Raw genomic sequence first — 24,435 nt, 5'->3', positions numbered from 1 at the left:
GTATAATAATTTACACTACCAGCACACACTTTTACATGACAAAACACACTTATTTGTGAACAGTAATACTTATGGTGAATTGCGATTAAACCGAAATAACACTGAAATGCAAGTCAATCCATTATACAGCATTGAAATGCAAGTATGTCATGGAATTAAGTAGCATTTAACTAAAACTAAAACAAATCATAAAAAAAAGTTAGATTATTGTTGGTATTCAAGAAAAGTATTTTTTTTTTTCAGACAAAAATTTGTACCAAAGTCTATGGACCCAAAAAAAAATTTTTAATTTTTTACTGTGCACTTCTTATTGAATCGCTTTTAAAACACAAATGCTCGTTTACAGTAAAACCTCTTTGTTGCGACCCCATTTATTGCAACCACCTCTCTATTACAACCCGATTTCAAGGAACCATGAAAAAATTGCCAAAAATCCGAAGAAAATCAGACAGAAAATAAGTTACTTGTGGTGAGTAGTGTGTTACTGCGTTTCTCTTGCCGAGTGCTGTACTGCCCTAGGCAGTGCATATTTAAAAATAGATACCACTTCCTGTCGACCGCTGTCAGCGCTTGACAACCCCCATTCCACGAATCACGTTATTTGCTTCATTTTAAGGAGAGTAAAAATATATTAAAACTGTCAGCAAATTGATAAAAGCTTTATGTGTCCGCAAAACAGGGCACAACACTGGCCCTCCAGTTGTTTTCATTTAAAAGTGGCTAAAGAACTTGTATGGATCAGGCTGAAAACATCCGGCAATACGTGTAGGTTATAAGTAGAGACATGCATATTTCGCGATTGCGATAAAACGAATTTTTACGCGAATTTGAGTACATTTTTAAGAATAACGCGAATTTCTCACATTTTGGATAATAACGCGAAATCCTTGAATTTTCGGCGAACAGTCAGAACATTTTCCTCATTCGAACACTGCAATTCAATTTGTAAATACAGTAACAAACGTGAAACAACAAAAAACCAAAGATAACTACCCACACAGTGTATTTTATAACATGAAAAGTTGCTTTTATTTCTAAACATGTAAAAATTTAAGCCTAGGCGTGTAAAAGTCCGAGTAATTACAGCAGGAGACAATCTAAAATGTACTAGGGAAAAACGTAAACTCACGAATATAGAAACGTAACGGAAATGTCGGAAATGTCGGAAATATTACGTGGCTGATCGTAACATTGTAAGTGCTGATACTGTATTTATGTCACAACTTAGCCGAAATACTGGTACGAGACATGAACTTCACAAGATAAAATGAGTGGAATCTTGGTAACTGTTTTATACGTATTATATAATTTCGGAAGTATTATACTGTTGACGCATATTTTTTAAACTAACCATTTATTTGTGGGGATCGTAAATTATTAATTATTGGTATCAAGACATCAAGATGAACGTAAACTTGAACATGTCACGGCAGCGAGTAAGCGGGTGCGTATACCAATAAACTGGTATTAGAACTGGACAAAACTGGTACACGGGAGGTGGAGCTTATATTTTTTTCCGCTAGGCTCGCTTCTATTGGCTGGCTGCTGATGGAAGGTCACGAGTCTGGGCGGAGCATTGAATGAGTTATACTGCGCATGCGCAGCTCAGAGAACAGACGCCGCACTGTAACAACAGATGATTGAGTACAATGACCTTTCTCCGCGCAAGGCGCGCAATTGACGGTAAATTTTCATCAATTTGCGCCCCTTTTTTATTTATTTTTACTGTGTAATGTAGCCCGTTCTGAACGCGGCAGGATGCGACTGTATTTTAATTAACTTTAACGTATTTCTTACTTTTCCCTTTATTTACACTTTCCCGCTTTTTACACTTTTTTACTTTGTCCCCATGAAAAGTGCAAATAAGGGGTTTTGCTGTATTTTGATATTCGGCTCGCCTGGACAGTCGATTATCACGGTGTTTACAGCAGGTTGTTTCTCGAAGCGTTATTCTCTTATATAGTCTTTAGCGTTGTTTGTCCATTGCGTCCATTTTTATTAACCAAATACCAAATTTAAAATGCAAACACGGTGACGATTCGTAACATTCTGTTGTGCGCAAGTTAAAGTTTAACGGGTCGAATTTTGTTACAGATAGTTTTCAACGTGTGAAATAAATTAAAGGTGTACAATTTAAAGGTCGGCTAAAACATTAGGCCTATTAAAATGCCTAAAGTGCCGGTAACTGCAAAACAGCGAGCCTCTGAATTTTCTCAACACGGACTTTATGCTAGTGATTCAACCACACTTTTTTGTCGTCACTGTAATGTCACCGTCTCTTGGGATAGGAAAGACTCATGTGAAAAACATGTAGGCAGTGAAAAACACAAGAAGCGTCTCTCTTCATTGCAAGGCTCATCTAGTGCGTCTGAACGCCAGTCGTCAATATCTTCAGCGTTTCAGACAGCAAAAAATAATGTCCAAAAAGACAAAAAGTTGGAATTTATAAAGGAAACAGCAGAGACCTTTATAAAGGCAAATATACCCCTTGAAAAGCTTGATGATCCTAATATCAGGGCATGGCTGAACAAATACATCGAAGGTGCTGGAGACATGCCACTTGCGAGAACAGTCCGTGAGAAATATGTAGGGGACATAGCCAAATGCAGAATTGAAGATGCCAAAACTGCATTAAAGGACAAAAAAATTGACATACTGTGCGACGAAACAACAGATAAAATGGGTAGGTGTGTATTTGTTGTTTTATTTAGAATTCTGAATCTTCAACAGGATAAACCAGAAATATTTGTTGCAGGAGTTCACTTTCTTGAAGCTGCTAATGCCACAAACTGTGTGAGGGCAATTTTAGATTCACTCAAAATGTACAATGTACAGTATGGTGATGTGCTCTCAGTAGTAACCGATGCTGCTCGTTATATGACCAAGGCTGTTAGTACTCTCGAAGTAATCCTTGGAGACCAGTTAACGCATGTCCAGTGCTGGGCACATAAGTTAAATCTTGTTGGCAATGTCTGGGTGAAAGAGTTGCCTGAGTTGAACAATGCTATGAGCAAAATAAAAAATGTGTTCAACAACACCAGGAAAAGAAGGCACCTGTATGCTAGCTTTCTTGAAGAAAAGCATGGAGAGAAACGTCCATTGTTCCCACTTCCTGTTGTTACTAGATGGAATTCCTGGTTCAACAGCGTTTTTTATGTAGCAGACTACATACATGACATTGTTGATTTCTGCAAAACAGATGAACTAAAGGCAACACAAAATTCAGGGGTTGAGTTTCTGTGTTCACTCACAGAAAATGACATTTCTCTCATTCTTTGTCAAGCTGTCTTTGTGAAAGAGCATGCCAAGAGCCTTGTAGAGCTAATACAGAAACTTGAAGGTTCTTTGTATCCAACTGCCCATTCACTATATGGGGACTTGCAAGGTATAAAAAAAAAATTTGAAAACATCACTCGTGGCATTTATTTTGAGGCAACCAGTAGAGCTTTGTCTAACATGCCCCCCCGCTAAAGCTGCTGAAGCTAAAGTGTCCATCACAAGAACAGCAACACAAGCCCTTTCCAAACTGAACTCTCTCATGACAACTGACCCAAGTAGAAAGAGATTTGAAGCAATTCAAATTTTTAGTCAGGAAAGTTTGTTGCTTGCTAAATTAAACCCAGAAATGGTGCAGAAACTGAAAACTGTCCATAGTCTCTACTCCATAAGCACTGAAGAATTAACAGCTGGTTTTGGTCAGCTTCAGGACATTGTTACAAAACAAATGGAAACAGACAATTCAGTGGACGTAGTGAAGTCATTGAATGTAGTAAAGCTGTCACAGCCATTGTTTGCTTCCAGCTGCCTTGAAGCCATCTGGATGCCTTCTGCAAACGTTGACTGTGAACGATTTTTGTCCTCATATAACACAGTCTTAACAGACCGCAGGACAAATTTAAGTGAGGCTAATTTGTGTATCATGGCTACTTTTGCTTTCGAGAGCTAAAGTTTGAGGATTTTGTTCCATGTGTTTATGTCACTATTTTAGAGACTTCATATTTATTCTTGCTGGTTTAGGTACTAAAATATTTTCAATTACTGTATGTAAAAAGTGATGTGTAAATTCGATTGTAAATTACTGTTGCTAGTGCAACTGTACAATGCAAGAATGTGTCCAAAATTTCAAGGTATGCTTAGCTTAATTTTTTTAATTTATAGTGCTAAAACTATTTAAAAAATAACACCGCTTTTGATGTATGATAACACCACTTTTAAGGGTAAATAACAACGAATTTTGCTATAAAATAAACCCCAAAACTGCATGTCTCTAGTTATAAGGAATCTTGTTATGAATTGAGATGTTATGTTTTTCGAGTAGATATACACAGCAACCGACTGGATGCACGCCCGCCTTGACTTGTTTAACTGCCGCAGCGATGTTTATTTTGACAGCTCAAGCAATTATCTTTTCCCGTGGGTTGACAGAAAAAGGTCGCTACACCCAGCATAAAAAAAAAGGCTACGCCACTTATTCCCCACGCAGGAAACACACTGGCTGCCGTCTGTCTCCCCCGCATTTATCTTTCTTCTAACATTCCACGTCTCGCCTCTCGCGCGAGCAATAACGAAGCGACCACGCATTGGGCCGTTTTATGCTTTGTTTGGTGACAGCAGCTTGATTTTATTTGGTATATTCCTTTTCATAGGACCCTTGCTATTAAAAAATATTTATATTTAATTTTGAAAGCTTGTAAATTCCTTGCCAGAGATGACTGAACTCGAACTTGATGTGAAAAGTGACATATTTTGAGATACAGTAGAATCCCGCCGATGCGACCCCCCTCTGATGCGTCCATTCCGTTTATACGACCGTTTTTTGAGAAACCGTTAAAAATTTAAGCAGAGAAAGTCGAGAATTTGAGTAAAATCGGCTGAAAAACAAGTCTGTTACACTTTGTTGGGCGCTATGTGTTCACGTTTATCTTGGCGGGAGCTGTACTGTAAGCAGGCAGGCATACAAAAGACGGCTAAAAATAGATACCACCCCTCTAGACTGCCCACGCGGCAGTGTCTAGCCGAGCTCTAGCCGAGCTCTAGCCGAGGCGTGTCCACTATCGCACGGAAAGCCGTCTCAGCTGTCATGTTATCTTACCCGCCCGGCGGCTTGACGTCATACGTGACGTGACGCTTACCTCTCCCATCCCCTGCTAATTAATTCTTCAAGGCTCATCCCTCCCAGAGCCAGGCAAACATTGTAAAAACAACCCCCCCCCCCCTCCTCCTTTACCAACTAACATTTCAACACATTCCCTCCCTTATTTCAACCTTCTGCGTGAGAAACTGTCAGCATCCTCCTCCCCTCCCACACCGCGTGCGACAAAAGCCAGGTTGTATAGTCCATTCTCGGTAAAATAAATATTTTGATGGGCTTATACGACTGTCCTTCGCCGTTAATAAATACAGTAGAACCTCGTTAATCCGTGACACGCTTATTCGGGACGATTTAAAAGTGCAGGAAAAAAAGAGAAGTAAAAATTGTCAGCGCTTAAAATTAACGTCACGCGGGCCGGCGGCCGGCAAACACTGCAAACCATTGCGTGGGCCGCCAATCTCTGCAATTCTGTTTGTACGGACCCTTTGTGTCGCCCCCCCTTTCAGCTGTCACATTTGTCACTCTTTAAACTTGAGGGGGATGTCTTGACTTCTGCTTACCGTCTCCCTTTGTTTCCACCCGCCAACGCACGGCAGGCGCCTGGCGAGTGTCGTGTCTGGCTGGCATTCGGCTGGATGAAGAAGGGTGGAGTGGGGGGGCCTACCCAAAATTTATGAGTGCAAGGTCAGCACGATCTTATCTTTCTCTCTTCGGCTGTTGTAAATGACCATGAACTAATGGCTAGGCAGAGCCGTATTTTTTTAAGCCGAGACACTAATTCGAAGACGGCCCTTACCGTTAACGGATTATCCAAGTTTATTTATTTTTTTTAACAGAGTGTCAATTATCCGGGCATCGGCGGGTCCCAATTAACACGAATAATTGGGAGTTTACTATTTTTTATTCATCTGCTGCCAAGGCGCAGTAAGCCTCGGGAGATGTTACATCACATGACCTTGGCCTTAATCCAGCTACACGCCGGTGTCTGAGAAGCTTGACAAGACCTTCCGGGCTTTTAATCGCTAGTCCGTGAAAATCGGTAATCCGTGATTATCTCGGTCCCGACCATCACGAATTAACGAGGTTCTACTGTACTTTATAAGTTTAAGTTATTATGATACAATTTGTTTATTAGTCACACAGCAGTTGTTTCTGCTGAAAAATCACTAATACCTCGAATTTTATTGAATAGAAAAATTTAGCAGGGCCGTAAATATATTTATTTTACTGCATAGTTTCTTTTCCATCTGCATTCCAACGTGATTTTTTTTTTACGCTGTGAAGGGTCGTGGAAAAGATAATTTTACTGGAGAAGAGAGGGTGAAAAGAGCATTTTCTCACTGAAGGTTTTTCAAAGGGGAGCGAAGTTGGGGTGTTATAAGGGAGGACACTAGATGGTTTGTGTGTTTGGGAGGGATGAGCTAGCCTTGAAGAATGCTAACGAGGGGAGGGAGGGGTGAGCTTATGCGTCATGAATCCGCTGCCGCCAGCCAGCCGGGCGAGCTTCGTGTGCACCCACTCGCGTTGCAGAACCTACTGCTGCCATATTTTTAAAATAAATGTCCCATTATTTTTTTTGTTATTCTTACATGAACATTATTGGAAGTATTAAAGCCGACACAAAAATACGCTGTGTGTTAAAATTAACAGATTTTAATTATCTTTCATTTCGTTTTTTTTTTATTTATTTTTTTTGATTTTCACATTTTGGTCAAAATGTCCAATTTTTTGACGGTTCCCGAGAATGTATTCATAAAATCACTGCTTCGTTAAATCCGGGGTTCGTGACATCGGGGTTCTAGCAGAAAATTTACATGTAAACTAACCAGTAAAAATAAACTGTCTATTGACATATTTTCTTTAGAGGTGGCCTGTAGGGCAACGGACTTGTCATGAAGGTTGAAGTGGGTTTAAAGCAAAGCCGTCTAGCATTGTGAGTGACAGCATCCTGCCATTGTACGGCTGGTTTCTTAGTGAGTAGCTGTTTGTGAAGGGGGGGGGTTTAAATCAACTGAAAATTTTGGAAAACATCTATTACGACCCCCCCTCTATTAAGACCCTATTCCCGGGAACCGTGAGGGGTCGTTTCAGAGAGGTTTGACTGTATTTATTTATGTATTTGTTTGAATAAATTTCATTTCTGATTATTTTATCGTAAAAATGCAGCATATAAATTTTACCACTGTTTTGTTGGCGTAAGTATACATATTACAAATGTTGAATGAGTTTGTGTAAAAAAAAAAAAAAACGAATTTCTGCTAACAGATAAAAGAAAAAAACAACAGTTAACTTTTCTCCTAGTTACTTTCGTTGATTTTTGAATGCGTTGCAGCGTAGATAGTTTTTTCGCAAATTGCAGATGGTTTCTCACAGGTGGCAGACAGTTGGTAAGAATGGTATAGACGGTTGCGAGAGGTGGAGAGTGGAAAGGGAGGATGTCACAGGCCGGGCGTTACGGACCTGTCCCGCTTGTTGCAGTTCGAGAGCTCGTTCCTGGCTGTGTGTCACTTCCCGGTCAGGAAGAGCGTTGCGAGGCTCCTGGAGAGGATGTTGGCAACCCTGTCGCACGAGCCCCGCCTGCTCGCCAAGGCCGCCATCATTGTCGCCGAGAAGATATGGCTGGACGAGAGCAATGGCAGAGAAGGAGCCCACAAGTCAGTGCTTTGGCTTCTAGTTGCGTTTGTCGGCTACTCTGTGGCTGTTATCGCTGAGATGGTGGGCAGGTGTGATTAAGCAGGGACATGCATTTTTAGGTTTGTTTCACTCGCAATCTCTTTCGCTCCCTAGGAGTTGTAAGAGTTAGGAGCATATGAACCTAGGTCAAAAAGAGTTGGTTACCCCCAATAGCCAAAGATAACAACTAGGGTTTTTTTTATATATATGTTACTTTTTATTTACATGGCACTAGAGCAGACTTCTAGAAAAATACAATTGTGATTAAGATTCGCCTGAAGGTAAAACTGCGTAGGCAATACCTAATGTCGTTCCACAAATGATAAGAACTAGGGATGGGTCGGGTCGGTTCTTTGGTTCCTCGGTTCCCCGGTTCCCCGGTTCCCCGGTTCTAGGCCCCCGGACCGGAACCGTTTTCGAATACTGAAAAGACCTGTTTTTTAAAATTACGGGGTTAATGTTCATTTTCAGTATTTTCACTACACTTCAAATTTAAAGCACAACCATTCGGCATAATTATTGTTAAGACGTGTTACAATTATTTATTTAATGGTGTTTTCCATTACGTATAATCGTATAAATAATAAATAGGTAAATAAAACATTCCGCATATATAAAACAGACAGACGTTACCGTACGTACATACCTCAGGCGTGACTCAATGCGCTTAAGAAAATTGATGCAATCACAGCCATAACTATGTTCTATATTATATTTAGTGCCGGGATAACTTTGTTCTGTATGTAAGTGTAGCACAATACAGATAATTGGGAAATTTTCCGAAATTCCGTCTTGGTCATATTGTTATTTTCATTTATTTACGTAATATGCCGAGGCTGCGCTGCCATGTTTTTGTGAACATAGTGACCAACTTGCCATGGAATACACAACTTGTCACACGTTTTAACTTGTAAACGGTAAACGTTATTTTACCATTCCAAAATTAAACCATGTGATTTTTAATGTATGTGAAAATTGAAGTAAACAATTAACACCCTTTTAGATGTTACTTTAAAATGATACTTATTTATCGTAATTTTTCGACACATGCGACCAATAATACCGGGAGGTACAGCCAGAACTTCTACGTTTTGTTTTGGCTACTGTCGTGGTTTAGGCGATAAATAATTGGTGTTATTGGCACGTAAATTAATAAAGGAAGTAATATTTTCAGCTTTGTGCATGATGAGTTTGTTTCGTTGCAGTGATGTCGTCTGTGTGGGAACATTTTGATCTTGATGCAGATGAGAAGTTTGCTATATGCGAACATTGCATAAAATACTACCAATGAGACAGTAAATTTTTTTTCTTTTCTTAAAGATTAATTATCCTCACAACCAATGAGACAGGAACCGGAACCGGAGAAGAACCGAACCGAATTCCAAGAACCGAAATGGAACCGGAACCAAAAAAATTACAGAACCGACCCATCCCTAATAAGAACCTAATCCACTTACGGTATGTGTTTTAACATCGATCATCAATATGAATACACTCCACATAATGTGTAGTAATTAAATAAATACATGTTAACACCAATACTATATTACAAATATCATGAGAGATAAATATGTCATCATCATTGTCATTTGTAATGTGATACATAAGTTATTCATTGTCCTAAAAATCACAATACTCTGAACATTATGAACACAGAATTATGTGATCATGTCAAAACAAAGCAGATGGCTTGACCTCACATGTGTTCAAGAGGCATAAAGGACATGCATGATCTGAGAACCTGACAGTATCTTGCCACCTGGGTTATGAAATAAAATCCATTTATTTATCAACTCTGAAGATGCCTGTTGAAATACAGAGCGAAACGTCAGTACAATCTACCACTTCAATGAGTCAAGAGAGTATTTTTTTTAACTCTGTTATTTCATTTATTGTTTTCTTAACGAGTTTGTTTGAAGAACATCCAGTCTCTCTTTGCAGAACTTTCCAGTCTGCCAAGAACATTAAGTGGCTCAAAGAATATTGAACTGTTGTAGCAGATATTATTTTAACTTGATTGAGCGAACATTAAACAAAATTGGAGGTCATGTGTTATAACTCTGCATATTTTAAGTGGAGTTAGAGTGGGTTTACTTTACATGTGTGTTTATGAAACTACCGTGTTTTATGGCATAATTGGTGCACATTTGATTCTAAAATCAAGTTTGAAAGGTAAGGATGCAATTTTTATGCAAAAAAAAAGCATTTTTTGTTAGGTAAAGTTATTCATGAAAACAAAATCCCATTCAGGGCAAGTACATTTATTTAAAGAGTAGAGTATACAAAAGCATGCCAAACAATTAAAAATAATGAGTCATGCAACAAAAACATTTTGTTCAACTTTAAATAGAAAAACTAAAACTGTGACCTGAACGTGAGCTGGACTACATGCACACACACTATACGGGCATCAACCTAACCAAAAATGAATGATGCCAACTAGCGCTGGCTACATTTTTATAAGTGGTTGTTGAGCAATACACAGCGGCAACGAAGATGTACAGATAAAGTTTATAACATTTGAAAACGTTTTGAAAAGAAAATTTACACATTAGACAACTTTGTATTTCTGTTGATTAAATAAGTAAGCGGTAATATCCAAATGAATACAGTGGAACCCGGCATTTACGTTCCCGCGAATAGCATTTTCCCGTCAATTAAACCATTTTTTGCTGGTCCCGCCATTTGTCCTATGTTTACAATACATTACATTCCCGCTAATCACATGGTAAAATCAAATGCCTTCCCGTGATATACACCATTGTTGTCATCGAATAAAGCGCTTGTTACGTGTTGCCAACCGCAACTATAGTAAGAATACATACTCCATTTCGATTCTATCGATTCCTCGAATAGAGTATCGTTCCGTTACGCACATGCATGTTCTGCACTACGTCGCAAATGGAAATTCGGGTGCTTTTATTGTTACAAAAATTTTTTCGTTCTTCAGATTGTTCCATGAAGTGAAAGGAACACGTCCGTGTAGCACATACATTGTACAGTTTCTCGCTCCTTGGCAAATGTTGGCAACATTACTGCAAACCGCTGTGTTCGTGTGTTGGTTTGGTACCAGTGATTCTGGGCTTTATTTTTGTTTACCTTGACGTAAATTTCAGCGTTTTTTTTGACACGTTCTACAGATAATTTATTCACGTTTGTGATTAAATTTTCGCAATATTCGTGCAATGGCGAGTGGTTGTGAAAGAAACGCTTTAACAGTTGAGCAAAAATGTAATATTTTGAGGCAGTTTGACAACCACTTTGGATCACGTGTGGCCTTAGCCAAGGCATTGGATATCCCCGTGTCTATATTAAACACAATTGTTCGTAATCGAACATCCATCGAAAATGCTGCAGAACAAAGTGGACCAATGGCAAAAAAAATCAAAACTGTGAAGGTGTCCAAATACCAAGAACTGGAAGGCTTAGTTAAGGAGTGGTTTGATGCTACACGGGCAGCAAACATTCCAGTGGACGGCAGGTTGATTCGCGAGAAAGCAACACAGATTGCGGATCGCTTAGGCATTGAGTTTACCCCCTGAAATGGTTGGATTAATCGGTTCAAAAAGAGAGATAATGTTGTGTACCATACTGTTTGCGGTGAAAGCAAAAGTGTTGATCTGGAAACAGTTGAACACTGGAAAAACACTTGCCAGATGTGTTAAAGGGTTATCACCCTAAGGACATATTTAATGCCGATGGGACCGGTCAAGTTGTTAAATGTTAGGCCTATAACATATTTTTACTTAAGTTTTGAGATTGCCATTAACTACTCAAGTTAATTGCAAACAAAAATAATACCTATAGTTATTGTTGTAAAACTTTATTACAGCAGGCATTGACTTGAAGAATTATACATATCTTCATGAAGTTTTTAGTAAAATTTGACTTTCCCCTTGAAAAGTGTAATTCAGGGGTCCCACTGTATTAAATTTCAACTTGTAATACATTGTTTTATACGGGAAAACTACCTACACAATGCAATCGGAATGTGATAGCGGGACCAAAAAAATCATGCAACGTTTACGCGAGAGGTTTTTTTAATCCAAATTTTGATGCCCTAAAATAACGGTGCGGCGATTAAGAGACAAAACACGGTAAACAATATTTATTTGTGGGTATGTTTGGAAATATGATGGGCTGAGATTCTTGGGTAATAGTTCTGTATGTTTCAACATGCATGTTGACTATCTAGAAAGCTGTTAGTTATGTTTTATATTTTTCGGTTGTTGTTAATGAAAGTAAATATTCGTGATTATTTATTTTATGTTTTACTTTTACTTACAGAAAGTCTCGCGAGCTTCTCAAATTTTGTCTGGAGCGACTGGCTCCAAAAATGAAGTCTTTTAATGATGGCAGCAGCTATGCACTTTTGAAATGTAAGTAAGAATATTTTCATGTTGCTTCTACGGGTGTGTAATTACTTTTTTTTTTTTTTCAGTTTGAATCAAAATTGATATTCACTTAAATATTTTGCATTCATAAAGAAAATACTAAGGCAGCAGTTCCTGCACCTTAATCACTGAACAACTACAATGCGGCAAACATTTAGTACATTAACCAAAAGCCATTCCTTGTAAATAAAAATTAAATAAACTATTTAAACCAAATTTATATATGTAGAATCAGTATAAACTTAGGTATATAGCCATATTTGAAATGTGGACACATAATGTGCCGTTTATCATAATTATTGCGCAAAAGTTTTGAATTTTAAATTTAATTTTTAATTTTTAAAGAAGGAAACCACAAAAATAAAGTTGCATTTTTAATTTCATTTAATTTTGTTTCCATTACTGTACTCTCCGACGTAATTTTGTGCAACCCAGTGCACCTGCTCTTGTTCGCAGGCCCAATCAGATACCGTTTGCTGACGTTTGGTTATCGCAGCATCTCGGCCGCGGTTTGCATCACGTTTTCTCCCTGTAACAGTATGACTTTTCGTGCTACCCCAAGCCTACCGCTAGCAACTTTCATTTCTCGGAGGCAAGCATAGGTAAGCTGTTTGGCAGCACGTCGAGGAGCATATTACAGTCCTCGGCGACGCCTTGGGCCGGTCCACACGACGCCTTTCCCAGGCGACTTAGCAAGTTCTGACCCCCCTTTCCTCATCTCCCACCTGTGGCTTCCAGGGAACTTCAACCCGGAGCATCGACCTCCAGTGAACCCGGGCAGGGTACATGGTCTATTCAAGGACATCCGCCCTTGTTCAACAGAGCCATCAGCGAAGCCTAGCGGTGAGAAAAATCCCTAACCTTGCTCTGTCCGCTGCTTACGAGTGCGCCCGCTGCACTCTAGCGGACGTTTCTATGACCCTCCAGGCAGTTTCTCATCTTGGCCGCCAAAGCGCACTACTCATCCCTCCCATAAGAGACAGCTTGTCACAATCGACTTTAGCAGAAGTCGCGCAGCGATTGCGGCCTTAGTCCGCCTGTGACACGCGAGAGCGCGTGGCGAGCTCATTTGCTGTCTGCTTCGCCCCTTCGGGCATTTTCGGTAACCTTCGGGCAATCACACTCCCCCCCCCCCCCCTCTTTGGATGAGGGCAGTAACTTTCTTTAATTAGGCACACCGACGCCATTTTTTGAACATTCGGCTTGCAGCTTCTGGTCAGTACAGACCACGCGTCGCGATTCGCGAGAGTCCATCTCTGTTGTACTTCCAAGACTGAACACTACGTCATGTAGTCCAAGGCATAGATGCCTTATTTCGTCATGGCTTCCGCGAACTTCCGCGCCGGGAGTTGCCTACACTACTCCTGGAGCCAGCTAACGTGACTTCACCCCGCTACTTTGGGTGGGATGCAAGATTAGCTGCAAGATTAGCTTCAACAATTGGACACCAAATTAGAATGGAACTTCTCTGCCAAAATTTAGCAGTACGTGATTGGCCTCATGCAGTCACAAGATTTCTCCCCTCTCCGGTCGACATACAAGTTTCTACATAAAATTAATTCTTCTGGACTTTAATCTACAGAAACCTCCAGTGCCAGGACCGCTAGTTTTCAGGACATAGGATTTGGTTAAATTCATTTGAAAACCAAATTAAGAACAAAATGTAATTGTCTTTCTTTTGAGCCTGCGAGCTCACGTAAAACCAGGGTCAAGTTTAAGAGAGATAGTTGTTTTACTTTTATATTTATTTTGTTGCCCCAGGGCTCCCTCCTGTTTGTAATTAATATATTTTAATACATGTCTACCTAAAAGAAGAAGATAAAAGAAAAGAAAAAACTAAGTAAATTATTTTAGTAAAAGGGCAGTTATATAAATCAAACCAGCATTCTTATTATTTATTGATTACTCATCCCTGATCCACATAGCCTCCTAGAGTTGCTAGTAGGTTATAAGTAAATTCCTTTGTACGACGTCTGGGCACCTATGAGATTATTGTTGTTTGTTTTGTTTTCTGGGCTGACGCTTCCAAGGCCTTATTTTTTTACTTATTCATGTTTTGAGTGTTTACCTGCAGCCCAGCGTACGTTATAATAACAAGATTATTGCTTATATAAACCTTTATAAGCAAGGATATCATTCCAAATGAAAAAAAAAAAAAAAAAAAAACATGTAAGGAAAAAAAAAACATGTAAGAAACAAATGCCCGTATACTTCAGATATGATGAATATTAAAATGTCTTTGGCCAAATCACAAGTTGTTGTTCTTTGCTAGGAAGGCTGAATTTCTACCTTCTATCATTTCTGATCGTTTTTGACTTCATTGTTGGTCTCTGTTCTAGGCTTTTGTGCATATTGCACAACTGCGAAGCCGTGGTTGTCATCAGCGTGCTGGTTGTTATTAGAGCTGCAAATGACATGTTTTTATGCTGCGTTTAATGTAGGTCATGAGACAAAGTACCGTTACCCGAGCCACCAGGTGTTGAAGTATCGTGAAGGGGAAGGGGAAATCCACCTCACTTTACCTCAATGACGTTAACAATTAGAAACATAAAAAAAAAAATGGCCCTTGTAAAGAGACAGGCAGAGTGCCAGACGTGTTGTGCAACCCTTAAAGAAATAAGTGTAAATATCAGAAATACAAAAATACACAACTTTATTATTCTTTAAATCAAGCCCCATATGAATGTAGAGGGGCAACACATAACAAGAATTACGAAAGAAATAATTACGTAAACAGGTACTGGTGAGCAATACAAATAGCCAATATACAAATGTTATGTGCTAACGTTATTTAAATCAAGCAGATAGAATGCTGTCTGTCCGGACGTGAGAGGTGCGGCGGAGAAAAACGGCAAACGCCCTAATGGAAAATGGGTCGAATGCAAAAAAAAAAATCAAGGAAATGCACAAGGTGAGACACACTGGCAATGCAAACCAGAAAATTATGAAACAAATTCGGTGTCCAGCAAACATTACAGTATGAAGCCACAAAGAGGCAAGCCAAACATGACGCAGAAGGCAAACTACAGAATTATCAAGAAAAAAAAAGTAAGACACCGACCAGAGAACATCTCGTAGCCATGCGTAACACGCCGCGACGCCGAAGCACCCCTCACGGCGATCGCTCCCGGAACAGAACAGAACAAGCAAAATAATTACAGCCCTATATATAAAAAATCCAGATGGCGCTAGTGTTACATTCAGTAGGGCTTGAAGGAGGCGCCTACGTCACGTGGACGTCACAAGAGAGTGCGGGAGGGGGTTTTAAGGGGAACGAGGGAAGGGGAGGAGCCGGCGGGCGTCTGAATGCCGAAGCGCACGTTGCAGTGTTTACAAACTGACATCCTTCTTCATGTTCGTGGGTTTCTTTAACGTTTCACCAACATTTTTAGATGATAAGCTTTGCCGTAAGTGAAGGCGTTCTTGTTTGTTCGCGGTGGTTTCGTCACGGGAGTCTAAGCAAAGTCTTTAAAATATCAAGTTTCTCTTTTAAAGTCGTCCACTTTAGTTAATAACAATTCAAAGTTTTTTTATTAGATAATCTAATTTATGCTCTTCCAATTTACCAATTTCCGTATTGGACGGCCAAAAAGAAAAGTATAATTAGCTCCCGTGATTTAAATATGATAAACTGATCCTCTAGAACTGGAGTGAGATCTATTTGCTTTGTTTTGGAGTGTTGAAAACCCTTTGGAAGTCAGGTTGGTCTAAAATTGAGGAATTAATATTGAATTCACCAAACAACTAATCGCTTAAGTTTGATCATAAACACAGAGCGCGCGCTAAGCAGTCCGACACGGATGAGCTCACGGCACGGCACAACTTGTCACATAAGTGTCTTTGGTCATTTCGGAGTAAGATGCGTGGCAATGTTCGACAGTCATTACTTATGCATTTGTTAGAGTAGATGTGTTGAGTGGCTGCTCACCAATTTAAAATTGTAATTAAATGAAGGTGTTGATTTTTACACGCTTTATATTAGCTTCACCTGTATGTTTGTTTGTATGTTTGTAACAGACTCCTTTGCACTCGATTTTGACCCACTTTAAACGAACAGATTTAATCTAAACTTCGTACACTTATCAAGGACCGGTGACAATAAATACACTAATTTAATAGGTTTATCTCATTATCCTGATTAGGATCGACAGGATTAAATAATTTCCTCACCCAGCCTCTGTGTGAGAGCAAGTGAGACAACCGTGCTTTCAGCGCATGCGTACCGTCTACCTACTTTCCAGCTCGAGCACTCGGGGTATTAGTATTATTACAATATATCCTCGACAGTTGGTTTGTTGGCCGAGCGAATTAACAAAAGGTTTTTAAAATTTTTCCTTTTATTTGAATCAAAACTGTACATAATATCAATCATTGTAAATATCTGTAAAATAACTTTGGCAATAGAGCACTGCGTGCTGGGATGCCATTAAAAAAAAAAATGTACAAAACATGTAAAGTTTGAATATGTGCGAATAAAAACCTATTATATTGTAAAATTGCAATTGTCTTCGATGACATCAACCCACGGATTCACGGGTCGTGGGTTCTAATCCTATCCACGGCTGAAAAAAATTTTTTTTTTTGTTTTCTTTTCAACAAATTTTGGGATTGGTGCCATAAATCCAACTGTAATTCGTCTGGGACTTCGCCAATTCTTCTATTCAAAATATAAAGTGAAAAATAAATATAGTTAAAAAACTAATAAACACGCTTTTAAAGCACATTGAACTAAAAAGTAAAAAATAATTTTTTAAATACAGTAGAATCCCGCCGATGCGACCCCCCTGTGATGCGTCCATTCCGTTTATACGACCGTTTTTTTGAGAAACAGTGAAAAATTTAAGCAGAGAAAGTCAAAAATTTGAGTAAAATCGGCTGAAAAACAAGTCTGTTACACTTTGTTGGGCGCTATGTGTTCACGTTTATCTTGGCGGGAGCTGTACTGTAAACAGGCAGGCAAACAAAAGACGGCTAAAAATAGATACCACCCCTCTAGACTGTCCACGCGGCAGTGTCTAGCCGAGCTCGGCGCGTCCACTATCGCACGAAAAGCCGTCTCAGCTGTCATGTTATCTTACCCGCCGGCGCGTCCACTATCGCACGAAAAGCCGTCTCAGCTGTCATGTTATCTTACCCGCCCGGCGGCTTGACGTTATACGTGACGTGACGCTTACCTCTCCCATCCCCCGCTAATTCTTCAAGGCTCATCCCTCCCAGAGCCACAAACCATGTAAAAACAACTCCCCCCCTCCTTTACCATCTAACATTTCAACACATTCCCTCCCTTATTTCAACCTTCTGCGTGAGAAACTGTCAGCATCCTAATCCCCTCCCACACCGCATGCGACAAAAGCCAGGTTATATAGTCCATTCTCGGTAAAATAAATATTTTTATGGGCTTATACGACTGTCCTTCGCCGTTAATAAATACTTTATAAGTTTTCGTTATTATGATACAATTTGTTAGTCACCCAGCAGTTTCTGCTGAAAAATCACTAATACTTCGAATTTTATTGAATAGAAAAATTTAGCAGGGCCATAAATATATTTATTTTACTGCATAGTTTCTTTTCCATCTGCATTCCAACGTGTTTTTTTTTTTTTTACGCTGCGAAGGAACGTGGAAATGATAATTGCTTGAGCTGTCAAAATAAACATCGCTGACGACAAGGGCGGGAGCGCATCCTGTCGGTCTGTCGCTGTGATTATCTACTCCAAAAACATGTCACAGCATTTTTGGATAGCATTGTTCTTATATCTTTCGTTTATAGATAAATGTTTTCTACATGATCCACACAAGTTCCTTTGCCACGTTTTGAACGAAAATAACAACCAGCCGGCTAGCATAGCCGAACTCGCGTGACGCGAATTCATTTAGCGCGAGTAATTTATGTATTTGGATATATTTGTGGGGGGGGGGGGGGGGGGGGGGGAGATAAAAACTGTCCCGAATTCTCTATTGCGACCATTCCGTTTATAAGTCCGTTTTTCCGTGAACCGTGAGGGGTCGCATCAGCGGGATTCTACTGTAATCTTAAAAACAATAATGAATGAAAAATACTAGTATTATTGTGAAAAAAGCGTGGGGCTCTTTGTTCCATATTTATTGTACATCGAGCGCCCGATGGTAGAGCAGCCGACATGTCATTGGAAGGCTCTGGGTTTGAATCCCAGTCCGGGCTATCCGAATTTTTCTCACATATTCTATACAGTCTCATTGAGAAGGTCCTTTCCTCATCCTTTCTCAATCCTTATCCTTCCAAAAATTCCTGTTAAGTAAATGTGAAACGCTTCACGTAATAATTAATCCGTAACTTCCATCCTTTCCTGCTTCACAGCATTAATTTCGTACAGTATGTAAGACTGGTCAATATCATTTGTTCGTCAATAACCTTATACCATTAAGACTCACTGTATATATTGATAACGTTAAAATCTTTGAATGGCTTCTAAAATTGAGATTTGACTATTAATACAGCTGTACACATTAATAATTTGGAAAATAATTACAGTTACTTATAGTTGTCACGGAATTAATAGTAGATTAGAACAAGTAACAGGTTAAAAAAATTTAAAAAAAACACGCTTTTATAAATAAACCAAACTAAAGAGTAGAAAATAAATAATAGTTTAAAAAAACAAAAAAAAAACATGCTTTTATAGAAAATCCAACTAAAAAATAGAAAATAAATTTTTATAAATTTGAATTAAAAATAGTGTAAAATAAAAAAATGTATGTTATTTAAAAAAAAGCATGGGGTGCTTTTTAAGATATTATCAAAATGATAATCCTTCTACTCATATCTGTCAATAAAATAATTATAACTATTGACACCATGCACCCCACGCTTTTTTTAAATAACATACATTTTTTTTATTTTACACTATTTTTAATTCAAATTTATTAAAATTATTTTCTATTTTTTAGTTGGATTTTCTATAAAAGCGTGTTTTTTTAAGTTTTTTAAACTATTATTTATTTTCCAGTGAAGTGCTTTAGTTCTCAAAACACATTGTAATTGTGAAAAAACTTTCATTGACCATCTGTTCTGCATGGTCAATGATAGAGACACTATTTTATGGTTTTATTTTTCGATCAATTTTGTTTTTAAAGCAGGAGACTTCAGTGTTCTTTTACTCTTTTTTTTTATTCATTAAAATGGTATAATATTTTTGATTAATATTAGGTATTCCACAATATTTCTTAGTACTTATTACACTTAAATAGTCTCATTTTGACTGACAGATGCAATCATACAATAAAATAATTTGTAATAAACATGTCTTAAAATGAACTCAGAAAAAGAAAAAGAAATCAGCATATTTTAGTGTATCTGAAAAATGTGCAAATGTGATTGATGTAAAATATGTAACTAAAATCAGATGCAAGATCAAACATCATATTGATATTTTCCAATCCATTTTGTTTATACATTTTGGTACAAAGATCATGTTAATTAATTACATTCAATGAATTTACGATGATAAAAGATAAATTTCTGTTATCTGAGTTAAGTTTTGTCAAATTGCTGATTGATTTAATTTTTTTAGTTACATTTCAGTGCTAAATGATGTATTTACTTGCATATAGGTGTTGTGTTGATTTGCTTTGTGGTGTTATTTTGGTTTTGTCGCAATTCTTTGTATAATCTTGTGCCTAGTTATTGATCATTCTATATCATATTGAACCGATCGAAGGGATTAATGGCCAAAACAAGAACGAAAGTACGGTCTAACGCCTTTCCTTATTCACATACAATCATAGTAATGAGCCTCAAAGGACTCAAGCTAGTTCACAGTTGCTTGTAAGGAAACAAAGAGGGTTCCATTCAATAGCTTTATATTTTCTGATAACAGGTCATAACTTATGCTGCAGCACATAGAGCTCATCTGCACAGCAGACACAAAGTAAATCGTATAAACAATTCAAATCTTAGCTTTGGATATTACGAACGTGATTAATATACAATATTACAATGTTAAAAGCTGCAGACATTACAATTCCAACTGATTAATAAGCAAAATCAAAATTAAGAGTTGCAGAAATTACAGTAGTGATTACAAACCATGAGTTTTCATTAATTGCAGGAAATACAAATCACAAATATGGAATTAAAATGATACAAACATTAATGATTCACGCTAAGCACACGCATTGCGTGAACGACTCACACAGATAATTTACAGGTCCTATTAGACAGCGTGGGCACTTACACGAAGAGAGCTAAGCAGACCAAATAGGTGGAGGTTTCTGCATGACTAAACGATAACTGAAGAAACATGGCCCAGACAAACATTAAATCGAAACGGAATTTAGAAGGACGGTGCCAAACGAAATTTTGAAATAAGGCCACAATCTATTAAGTCAACTTACTTGGCACGCTGTCCTCGTGACCACAGTCTAGAAGGGATCCCCTGCTGCTACCTCCACATGTTGGTCCGTTCCCCGCTCGCTCAAGAACGCCCCGTCCCTCTCAAGCTTCACCTTTTCGGCTCTTCGAACTAACAGTGCAGGCGCGGAGGGGAAACGTTGCCACGCAACCAAGAAACCACACAAGGGGAAGGGGGAACAAAGAGGGGAAACGAAACCAGGTAAGGAAATAAGGAGGGGAAACATCTCAGTCGAGGTGGATCTCTAAAGCATTTTTGACGCTCCGTAGATGTCTTCCCTTGGCGACCCCGGAGCCGGCTCAGTATCATGCAAACAATGTCTTTTCATGGCAATAATTCTAAACAAATACCTGCACTTTTTTCACAAATGTTTTCTCATGGCTAGTGATGTTCCAGTGTGTGTACTGAGAAAGTTACTCACAGTTGTTGTAGAGACCGGCTGGACGGCGGAGGAGCGAACGCAAGGAGAGATAAGCATTGACGCCCAGAAGGAAGATTTCAGGTTTCTGCGCGACGCCAACACAGCAAACATAAACATAGACTTGTGCTTTTCCGAGAACTATAGGTGAGTGGTGGTATCCTAGTGTTTGTCATTCGAGTTGGATGAGCATTATCGTTGCAGAGAATACTCTTATGAGACAGTGTTTCAGATGTTCAGGACAAGGACTCCACCATCAATGTTGGCATAGACTTGCTCCAGTATCGTGCTTCTTGCACACTATAACGCTACAGTTATGTCATACCATGCGTTACTTGTAGACATGTGGGGGAAAACTAGAAAAATGCACATCTGTTAGTGCCATGCTGAGCGAAAATGATGCATTTGATCAAAGCTTGTCATGGTTCGTAACACGATTTTGATTTTATGTTTGTTGGAGTGTTTTATATTATGTACTATCAATATTACAAAAGAAAAAAAGTGAATGAGCACTTTTTATGTCTGGCGAAAAGCTGCTACCTGTTTCTGTTTGGACTTGTTTGTGCCATGCTTTTAAGGAACTTAAAGTGAATTTCATTGTTTTGAGGAAATTGTTTGGAGGTTTTCTAAACTGCTGAAGTTTTGTTGGAAATTTTGGTTTCAGAAGTACAGGTTTTTGGTTCAAAATGAATGAATCGCACACAATCGAACGCAGTGAACATTATTTTGAAGCCTGTAAGGTGAGTTGTGTTCACACCAGTGCCTTTCCAAGTCCAATAATATTCTCGGAATGTGTCTCTGTTTTGATTAATTTTTTTTTGCATAAATAGAACAGAGATATTTAAACTCGTGAATGAATTGTCACTGACCACTTAAATCATTTGGCAGATTGAGACAAGACAGGCAGTTGGACCGCTGTAGTCCTTCAGTAAGGAAGAATCCCAGCATTTGCCTGGGGTCATTTCAGGAAACAGAATAAAACCCAAATCAGAATGATGGGAATTAGATTCGTACCTAATTACTCTCAGATGAGAGTCCATTATTTTAAAATTCTACTTTCTCTGCTGTACGTCTAGAATTTGTTTAGTGAAATGGTGGAATGGATTATAATAGCGCTGTTTTATTATTATGATGTACTGATTCTCTGAGATGTCTGTTCTTTTTTATAAGAAATAATGAAAGTACAATAAAACCCTCATAAAAAAATTCCACTTAAGAAAATTTCCTGTATTTTAAGTTTAAAAAATTTAGAACGTGACCTACTAATTGATATACTTTTACCTTTTAATGAGTGTTCTATGTTATTAAGTCAAAAAAAGACTTTTTTTTTAAGTACCTTGGTAAATTTCTTAAGAGGGATTTACTGTAGTAAACAGTCATTAAATCTGGCAATTGGGGCAATAGCTTGTATGGGTTAGCAAAAATCTGAATTGACCAGAGAAGTTCAAGTAGACAATGTTCTTTTAATTGAACCAAACACAAGTGAAACATTTAGAGCTTACCGAGACACCTTATCAAACATAAGTATATGTAACAGTAAAGTTTTAATTCTAAAAGTAAAACTCGAATGTTCCTGCTGCATAAGTGTGGAGTGCTGCTTCTGAGCCTCACATTCATGCTGGTAATAATTTTTTTTCCCATAAATTTTTTTTGTTCATATGTTATAAATATGGGTTATCTGGAGGTCCAAGTGAATAAGGGAATTCTTAAAAAATTAAATTTTTAATATTAAAACTTTTTTTTTCTTCTAGAAAATTGAAGCATTCAAGAAAGCAGTGGGAAATTTTAAGTTTGTACATCGCAAGAACAATAGCACGGGCCTTGAATTCGACCAGCTGTACTACCGGAAGTTCAGCAACGGTACGCATAATGATAACATCTGTTCTGTTGCGCCGGGCCTGTGGTGGCCTTGGACTTCGCAAGACCCTGGGCCATTTACTTTTTTGGGGCCCCGAGAATTTGTTGGGAAGGGGGGGGGGGGGGTTGTCTCACCTAGCAGCTTGGGGGTGTGTAACATCCCCCCAGGAGAAAGGACAGTTCATGGGTCCTCTGCCGGAAAATTGGAAAAAAATCAACTCTTCAAAATAAAGTTACTACGCCAGCCTGGAACTTGAATTTAGACAGTGGTTTTTCTCATTTCACTTACAAAATTTTTTGATACCGCAGGTGAGTTGGTAATAAAGAGGGCAGTGTGGCCCAGGGCACTTGCCCAAATACGTGACTCTGAAGCCGACCCTGCTTATAGTGGCTTTATTATTTATTTTGGTTCTTTTGAAGACTTCTTTGAATACTGTTCCCCCCCCCCCCCCCCCCCCCTTCATTCAGATTGAATTTTGAATCAAATATCACAATATTCACGAATATTGAAATTAATCTAATAAAATTTCTTTAATATTCTGTGAAATTTTTTTTCCCATCCGTCACAGGAGTTTGAGAATTATTTTTCCTATCTAGAGTAAAATAAAAAAAATTAGTGATAAATATACATTTTGACATTACAAAGAGCTATAAAATAAAGGGATTAAAAAAAACTGGCAAGCATTTTCTTAAACCATTAAATCTTAAGTTTGAAAGTTGTTTTGTTGATCTGGTTAAATACATAAAATAAAATAGCTACATTAATAAAAATGTAAATGTTTGTTTGTATAAAATGACATATCCGAAAGTTCTTCACCAATTGCTTTGAAATTTCGACACTATGTTGCATTCGTATACGTGCTTATTTTAAGTAATAAAAAAAAATTAAAAGTTGATAATTAAAAAATTAAATTTAAAAAAATTATGTGCCATAGAAACATGTGGCTGTTATAAATCATCTTGGCCTTAAACATGTTGCATTTTGTTTTTAATAATTTTTTTTTTGTGAATGTGTCCGACTGGTGTAGGACCATCTATTGGTGACAAAATGTAATTTAAAAAAAATTATTTTAAAATATTGAATATATGAAATTATTCATGAATATAAAATATTTTTAGATTACATGCAGACCCCTACTATTTTGTGTAACTGTTATGTATGGTAAAAGGGATAATTGCCTAGAATGGTAAATGTGCATAGCCTCTGTTGGTACCACTGTCAAGTCAAGATGGACCGTTGTTGTGTTGTGTATGATGTGTACAAGCCACAATAAATCGAAAACTAAATATAGAACAGTAACCTCGCCTAAGGTTGGGGTGCACCATGTAGAAGTTTAGGGGCATAACCACGCTGTTTCAGCCATGGGCCCAACCGTCTTCCGGGCACCCGAGTCCATCTTCGATGCGAGCACTTACATGCATGCCAGTGGCTTGCTGCAGGAGTCAGTGCTGTTCCAGTTCAACTACTGCGTCCTGGAGATGATGTCCCAGTTGCAGTTGCCCGGTGCGTAGCTGTGGGTGTGACGCATCGCAACTCCACAGCCGAGCCCAAAAAAAAAAAAACAACCAACTTGATACAATAGAAAAAAAATGATTTGTACCCAAATGTA

General features: G+C 38.4%; 1 protein-coding gene across 9 annotated transcripts in view; it reads left to right on the top strand.

The window, feature by feature from the left end:
• The window catches only part of LOC134532109 (uncharacterized), a 120,630-nt gene that overhangs the window by 55,513 nt on the left and 40,682 nt on the right, over positions 1-24,435 (top strand). For 8 of the 9 annotated variants that reach the window (XM_063368419.1, XM_063368421.1, XM_063368418.1 and 5 more), the window contains 7 exons: positions 7,571-7,746; positions 12,053-12,144; positions 12,898-13,002; positions 20,974-21,115; positions 21,633-21,708; positions 22,720-22,828; positions 24,186-24,329. In XM_063368419.1, the coding sequence (XP_063224489.1) occupies positions 7,571-7,746; positions 12,053-12,144; positions 12,898-13,002; positions 20,974-21,115; positions 21,633-21,708; positions 22,720-22,828; positions 24,186-24,329 (844 nt within the window). The remainder of the gene's footprint in view (positions 1-7,570; positions 7,747-12,052; positions 12,145-12,897; positions 13,003-20,973; positions 21,116-21,632; positions 21,709-22,719; positions 22,829-24,185; positions 24,330-24,435) is intronic. The other variant, XM_063368420.1, reaches the window with a different exon arrangement.

Source organism: Bacillus rossius, chromosome 5 (assembly GCF_032445375.1).
Source record: "Bacillus rossius redtenbacheri isolate Brsri chromosome 5, Brsri_v3, whole genome shotgun sequence".
NCBI classification, from domain to species: domain Eukaryota; kingdom Metazoa; phylum Arthropoda; class Insecta; order Phasmatodea; family Bacillidae; genus Bacillus; species Bacillus rossius.
This window is presented reverse-complemented; position numbering and strand designations above follow the sequence as displayed.